The sequence below is a fragment of the Hibiscus syriacus genome, unplaced genomic scaffold (assembly GCF_006381635.1).
Source record: "Hibiscus syriacus cultivar Baekdansim isolate YM2019G1 unplaced genomic scaffold, ASM638163v2 tig00002840_pilon, whole genome shotgun sequence".
NCBI lineage: Eukaryota > Viridiplantae > Streptophyta > Magnoliopsida > Malvales > Malvaceae > Hibiscus > Hibiscus syriacus.
The window spans coordinates 7,597,925-7,605,725 of NW_024061947.1; the positions used below are offsets into that span (position 1 = coordinate 7,597,925).

The 7,801-nt window shown below is 33.1% G+C and overlaps 1 protein-coding gene across 1 annotated transcript; it reads right to left on the reverse strand.

Moving 5' to 3' along the window:
* Positions 1-678: 678 nt before the first annotated feature.
* Positions 679-3,494, reverse strand: LOC120156211 (glutamyl-tRNA reductase 1, chloroplastic-like). Its single transcript, XM_039167605.1, has 3 exons — positions 2,978-3,494; positions 2,270-2,511; positions 679-2,146 (listed from the first exon to the last, which is right to left on the reverse strand). Exons 1-3 carry the CDS (start codon positions 3,258-3,260, stop codon positions 992-994), a joined length of 1,680 nt encoding a protein of 559 aa, XP_039023536.1. The 5' UTR covers positions 3,261-3,494; the 3' UTR covers positions 679-991.
* Between the last annotated feature and the right edge of the window lie 4,307 nt (positions 3,495-7,801).

Here is a 7,801-nt window from a genome sequence, read left to right on the forward strand (position 1 = left end):
AAGTAGGGGGGGGGAAGAATCCAGAAGATGGAGAAGATTGGGATGAATTTCAGCAGATATATAGGGATCCTGCAAGCAATTCTGACTGGGAAAGTGAGCCAAGAGACTTGATGAAACCAGGCAACAGGCCAAGCACAAGCTAACAAAAATGCAATGAATGAATAGCTCTATAAAATAAGGAAAAAGAGTTGTAAAACTATAATTTGGGATAATTTTTACTGTTATTTTATCACCAAACGGTTAGACTCCTACGCCGTCGGCCAGCCCTGATTGGTGAAAACCATTCTGATCTTACACCAGGAGATGACTAACCTTATGGGAATGCAACACGTGAAAGTCCCAATACCATGAGAATATTTCCACAGTAACTTTTAGGAAGCTGCTGAGTTGTTTCCCACACACAGCAAAAGGAAATATGGAAATGAATTTTCTGATGCATTTGAAACTTCCTTTTCAAGTACAATCCAGTTTTTCAAAGCCTAAAATTATTGTTTCCTTTTCCTTTTTTCCTGTTTCTGCCTTTCTGAGCAGCCAAACACAGTAACCTAACCTAATGGCATTGCATGGTATTAAGCCTAGAAATATTCTCCAACAAGATTGGTATGGTATGCACGAAGAATTTTATATTTGAATGAATAATTGAATATATTTTCACTAAGAAAAATCCCAATAAATGCATTTGCAGAAAATTCCAGCACTATATTAAAATAAGTAGTAAATTAATTACAACTATTAATATTGTTCCCATTGTATCAATAAAAAAAATTCTACGGATGAACCCAAACAGGGTTCAAGCTGTAACCTCGTTCTGCAATCTATAAAGCCGAAAGACCATTAAAAGCACAGTAGAAATGGTTTAGCCAAATCAGAGAGCCGAGCAATAGTGTTTTTACATCAATTGAAAGCTGCTCCACAAGGGCCTCAAACAGATTAGATCAATTGTGAGGAAGTGTTGTTGATTGTAGTGTTTTAGAGGTTCGGTATTCGAAGCTTACTTTTGGCCTTTTTCTATCTTCTCTCTAATTTTCTGTTCAAAAAGTGACATATCTGACTCGAGGTCGAACATTCTGTTAAGTGCATGCATGTTCTCAAGGACCTCGTCTAGGGTTCGGTTGTCCCTACCATCACATCTCAGGTGCTGCATTGGACCGTGGAGAAGTTTATTCACTATACCACGGCTGAGATCTTCAATTGCCTTTTTCGATTTCTTTGGGATATCATCACCCATCTTTGATAAGCATTTATTGAACTCTGCCTCCCTAATTCTTTCTGCATAGGCTCTCAACTTTTTGAGTGTAGGAACAGTTTCCAGTGAATCCCTCCATGCTTCAAACTCTCCCAGTTCTTCAGCAATGATGGACTGTGCTTCCATTGCTTTTCGTAGTCGATCCTCCTTATTAGCAGCTACAACCTCTTTCAGGTCATCAACATTGTAAACTTGTGCACCTTCAACTTCGCTGACACATGATCCTACATTTCGGGGAACAGAGATATCGACGAATAACCTCAAACCACCGACTTCAGAACTGACCGGGGGAAGATACTCAACATGCTCTTTTAAGAACAGTGGTGTTTCAGATGTTGTACTGGTGAAGACCACATCAGCTTCAGCTGAACAAGCGAGCATGTCCGGAAGAGGTCTGTAATTAATCTCTACACCTTTCGCCTCACCTTTTGCCTCACGTTTCAACTCTTCACGGATTGCTGCAACTTTCTCTTCACTTCGGTTAACAACAACCATCTTGGTGCAACCTTTTGATACCAAGTGCTTGATCACAAGCTTTCCCATCTTTCCAGCTCCAATAACCAACATTCGAGCAGTGGCATGTGAGGACTTGGGAAGCTTCATTAAAGCTAGTTCAACAGCAGCGGAGCTAACAGAAACAGCTCCGGCAGCAATATTAGTCTCAGTCCTAACACGTTTTCCAACAGTAGACGCACACTTGAACATCATATGTATGTTCCTTCCAAAACCAAGGACGCCTTCTCCGGATTTGAGAACTTGTTTAACTTGAGCAAGAATTTGACCTTCTCCAAGAACAAGAGAGTCTAGACCTGCCGATACTTTAAAGAGGTGCTGGGTAGCATCCTTGTTGTACAACAAAAACCGGTGCTTGCAAATCTCTGAAACTGGGATGCCACTAGTCTGCAAACCAAATTGTCGTTAGCTAAGCAACTGCTGCCTTGAAGTTTTCACATAAAACCGATCCATGAAACTAACTTAGAGAGGTTAATACGACAAAACTAAAAAGGCCAACTGGTAATGTACCTTAGACATCCATTCCGTTACTTCTTTGACTCCACGATGTTGAGATAGAGCCACAACATATATTTCCATCCTGTTGCAGGTGCTAAGAACAGCTGCCTCTTCTATATGATTCAAACCACATAACTCCCCGATGGCTCGTGGCCATTCGGCTTCGGGAATGGCAAGTTTCTCACGCATCTCCACAGGCGCAGTATGAACACTGAGCCCTATGACAACAATGCTGCTCCTTTCCTTTGTATATCCTGGCATGGATCAAAAGAAGATTTTCGGTAAAATCAGTCATAAAAGGAAAATTGACATGTATATTTTTGCAAAAAGGATTGTAAATCTTGAATTTAACTAAAATCCATGGGCTAAATCTAAAAAATGTTGAATTCTACATTAAAGATAAAGGGCCATTCTATCTAAATATTGGTTGATTAAGAACTAATCGCTCTGACATTAAAAGCATAAAATTATACCGATTAGCTATGAGCACAAGAAACTAATGATTTTGGGGAATTCCCAATCCCAATTAACTAGATATTCCTTATAAATTTTTACCCTAATATTTAAAATATATGAACAAGTCAAACAGGTCGGCTTAAAAAATAAAATTCGAAACATTTCAGAGAAATCAAATTAAGCACCACATCAATCAAATAACAATCCACGATCAAAAGCAAAATATAGAAAAGAAAAATTAGCAGAAATAAAAGATAAACGTACTGTCTGCTGCGGATGTCTTGAGTTGTTCAAGAGCAGAGAGTACTGCAGTCTTGGAGGAATCGATTTTTTCGACTTCCAAAGCCGGGTTGGATTCGACGGCTTCACATCTAATTAATCCATTCCTCGAAAGTGTACCTTTCATTCCACGATTAGGCTTGTTAAAGATCTTCAATTGTTGCTGATAAGGCAAATAAGATCGGGAAAAAGAAGCCGAAGACGATGAACAATGATTCATCAACAAATTCTCCAATTTAGAACCGGAAAAACTCGAATAAATCGCCATGGTGATGTGAAAATTGATAAAGCTCACGATCTAAGCCCCCCAAAAAGAAAGATTAAAACCCAGAAACCCAAATTGAAGGGAGAAATAGAGCGTGAGCCCTGAATGGGAAAAGGCGTGTGGTTTGAGTAGGTATTTGTATATGGTCGAATAAATAAAGGGTGGGTATTAGTTTAGTTGGTATGAAATAATTGACCCAAACCAAAATTCAACCAACAACGGGTCAATTCAAGCTTTCTGTTTTTTATATTTAATATTAATATATTCTTTTAGTATTATTTTAATAAAAATATTAATTATTAATTATATTTATTAATAATTTTAATAATATAATATTTTATTTTTATTGTTATAATATATGATATTGTATTTTTATTTTAATAATATATAATAAATTATCAATTAATATTTTTTTATTAATTTCATAAAAATAATATTATTGAATTGTTGAATATTCAAAATATATTTCTAAAAATATAATATAATATTTTCATTTTAAAATTATATTTTTTTTATTATTTTAGTAATATTATTATTTTAATAAGTAGTAATTAATATAATTAATAACATGTTATTCTTATTTTAGCAAATAACTAAAATAATTTATAATAATTTTATTTTAATAAAGTATAATATTTTTAATATTTTTATTTATAAAATTATAGATATAATTTTTTTTAAATAATCTACGGCAAGTACAAGGCATTATCTGTTTAAAGATGACTCTCAACCATTTGAGGAATAAAAACAATTCAATTATCACTGAGGTCTCTTGGTTCGTGCAATTATAGATATTATATTTTAATAATAATATAGGCATAAATAATATTAAATAAATTATTCTAATAATTAATTTTATTATTATTATATTAATAAATAATATTATTTATTATATTTGATGTTTATAATAATTTAAAAAATTACCAACCATTGGAAAATGAATTACACAATACCATCCAAACACCGTAAAATAATTTCTACAAAATATTTTTCAGGAAATACAATTCATTACGGAATTCATTATCCGAAATCTGTTTACCATTAAACAAATAGATCCTAAAATGTGGGGGAAATTGAAGGGTAAATTATGTATTTAGCCACTCATATACTTCTTCAGTTAAGCTTTGGTTAATCAATTAATTTTTGAAACATATTTAATATTATGTCTTAGTCCTATTTTTGTTACCTAATATCAGTAGTTATGTTTTTTTTTACGATAATTGATCAAAATGTAATTTTAGGTATGATTTTAAAAAAACATATAATGACAAAATTATTCTCTGACACTTGCACAAATTATCACTTTGTCTTATTTTTTTTTTGGGAACATTTTAACCCTATACATTTAGACTTTTAAGCATAACATTGTTGGATAAAAATCGTTAGTTAACATGTGTTCAATATTAATATGATATTTTCACATGTGTTCAATTACTCACGTACCACATGCCACATGATCACTTTTTTATTATCACATGTCATGTTATCATTTTGGGAGACATGACACGTGTCATATTTGTAATTGAACACATGTGAAAATATCACGTCAATTAACAATTTTCATTTAACGTGATCTGTTTTAAAAAAAATTGAAACATTGAATTAAAATGCTCCAAAAAAAAGTAAAGGTCAAAGTGACAATTTTTACAAACATTGAGGGTAACTTTATCACTATGCCTTTTGAGAAACAATAATTAGATTACCATAACTAAATAACAGAAATAGGTGGATGACTAAATACATAGTTTATCCAAAGTTGAATTGGGGCAAGGGATTAGCATGGAAAATAGAGAGGGATTTCTGGTTTCTGATTGGCTGATGGACTGGAAACACACTTTTTGTCCACACTCCTTTCCTCTGACTTAGCTCTTGGTTGGTGGCCGGTGGCAATAATTTAATTTATTTTTTAATTTTCATTTAACAGAATAACTAATTATTAAAATAATAATAACGTGAATATTCAATTTATATATTTTTATTGTAAACCATACAAATCAAATTAGGTCTCGTATAAGTTTCTCTAAATTCAGAGTAACTTGAATTGTTATTTGATATTAATTTTTTATTTAAATTAAATTATAAAATAATATAAAAATCAATATAAAAACGTGTTTTTATAAAACAAAATATAAAAAAAACGTGTTCTACAATATCTGAAAGTGAATAATTATTTGGGCTTTCAATACTAGCCTAACTCAATAGAATCCTAAACAAATCTCTCTCCACATTTGGCTATTACTTTAACTGTGCTGTGGTTAAAAATTATCACCACATAATTGATTTGCACCGTTCCAATTGAAACATTTGGAAAACGAACACTTGTACCTAAAATAACTAATCACCATTAAATCTATAAGGTTTGGGATAAACTAATCCCATATCATAGTTAAATAGTCTACGTGGTAATTTTTTTATTAATCTAGGATAATTATAAATGATTGTATATGTTTTAAAGATTTTCAGTCATTCAACAATGAGCGTTTAAATACATTTGTAATCGTTGATGCTCAAACTCAAAATTTTTAAGATAACAATTATTCCTTTAATCATCGATAAAGTATTTGAATTTTTAATTCTTATAGAACTGTGATTGTTATACTTACTATTACCGAGCTTCATAAATACAGCTCCTGTAACCCCCAGACCCGGTCTGTAAGATAGACCCAAACCTAAGCGGATCACATATCTCATTCAGAGGTTTTTTTTTATATAACTTATAGAACGTTAAATATAATATAGAACATAATATTAATAATATAAATATGTCCAAAACGATAATAAAATACATGTCACCAAACATAACCGAAAAAACATATAGAAATATATGTTCGTACAAAATAAAGTAGTTGATTTCTCCTGATGCCAAATATGCTAGCTTGCGGTCTGTTGTTATCTGAAAAAGGTTAAAATTTACAGAATGAGCTAAAAAGCCCAGTGTGCTCCAAACTGTGTATAAAAACATACTAACAAAATATTTCAATAAAATTTGTTTATGCACATGTTTTGAAAACATGAACACTACCCCCATTCTTTCACAATCTGTTTGTGTAGGTTCCTCAGAACCATACACCCCGCACAACCAGTAACAGTAAGGCCCTGAGCACACAGCCGAAGAGCCTGCAGTAATCTTCCTCCAACAATATCCCCCCAATGATAGAAATGAACATGAATGTATTCGTATAAAACAATGAATAATTCTTTAAAAACATAAGAATATTTCAAGCTTGAAAACCATAAACAGAAATACATAAATCAAAAATCAAATAAGTAATGTATGATAATTCAGATGTTGGGTAATCAGTATTCAGAAAACGAAATAAATACCGTAACCATAAATCATATCAGAAATATACAGTAAATCAGAAATCAGATACACAGTATTTAGATATTTATATACTTTAAAACAATAATATAACACTATCATGAAACACACATGTAACAGTCTGGGAAATCAGATAGGGAAGCCTATTACTGGGTCTGTCGATCACGTTCTGCTGCAGCGCTAGATCCTACGAATTAGAAAAATCCATATTGGAATCCTAATATAAATAATCTAAATATTATTTAAATAATATACGGAAACCTACGGGTAATTCTCGTAGTACGCGGTTCAGGCTGATCTAACGAACGGATAACACTGGACCTAATTGATCCTTGCTCAGGTGAAACACGAGTACCTTCATAAAATATTTTTATTGAATAAATCCTTGACCAAATCTCATTAAAATAATCAAAATATTAAAATATTAAGCCTTTTGGGTTTACAAGCTCGATTCGGGAATTTCGGGTAAGAATTTGGCAAAACGGACTTCGGAATTATATTCAGGACGTCGAAAAACATAAAGTATAACCTTCCAAAATTTCGAATTCTTGGTCAAAATTAAAGTCAACGGGTTTGACTGACGATTTGGAGACTTTCGGGTTTGAATTTAGAGAAACGGACCTCAAAAACGGATTCGGGACGTCAAAAATTATCAAGATAGGTATTTTCGGAAAAGATTAACGGTCGTTTAATAGCCGGTCAAAGTTCTGGTCAAAGGAAGTCAACAAACTGTCAAACATTTTACACAAATAGCACCATTTTTAAATATTTACCGAAATAGCACCCTTTTCGAATTAATTCCCAAAATAGCACCAATTTCGAATTAATTCCCAGAATATCACTTTTCAAAAAAAATTACCAAAATAACACCCATTTTGAATTAATTCCCGGAATAGCACCAAAACCGAATTAATTCCCAGAATAACACCGGTCAACGGTCAACGGTCGGGTCGGGTCAAGGGGTCGGGTCAGGTCAACGGGTCGGGTCATGACCGGTCAAAACCGGTTAAACTGGTTTCCATATTTCACTCGCCCTGAGGCGGCGCGTGTGGCGCGTGCGACGTCATCCGAGGCTCTAAAAATCACGGAAAAATTTCTAAAAATTATTTTGAGCGATTTCGAGATACTTACAAAGATCAGTTCAAATTTTTGAACGGCAGAGAGCTTGATTTCGACTCGGCCGAATCTTTGACTGATCCACCTCCCCACGCGCCGCCGTCAA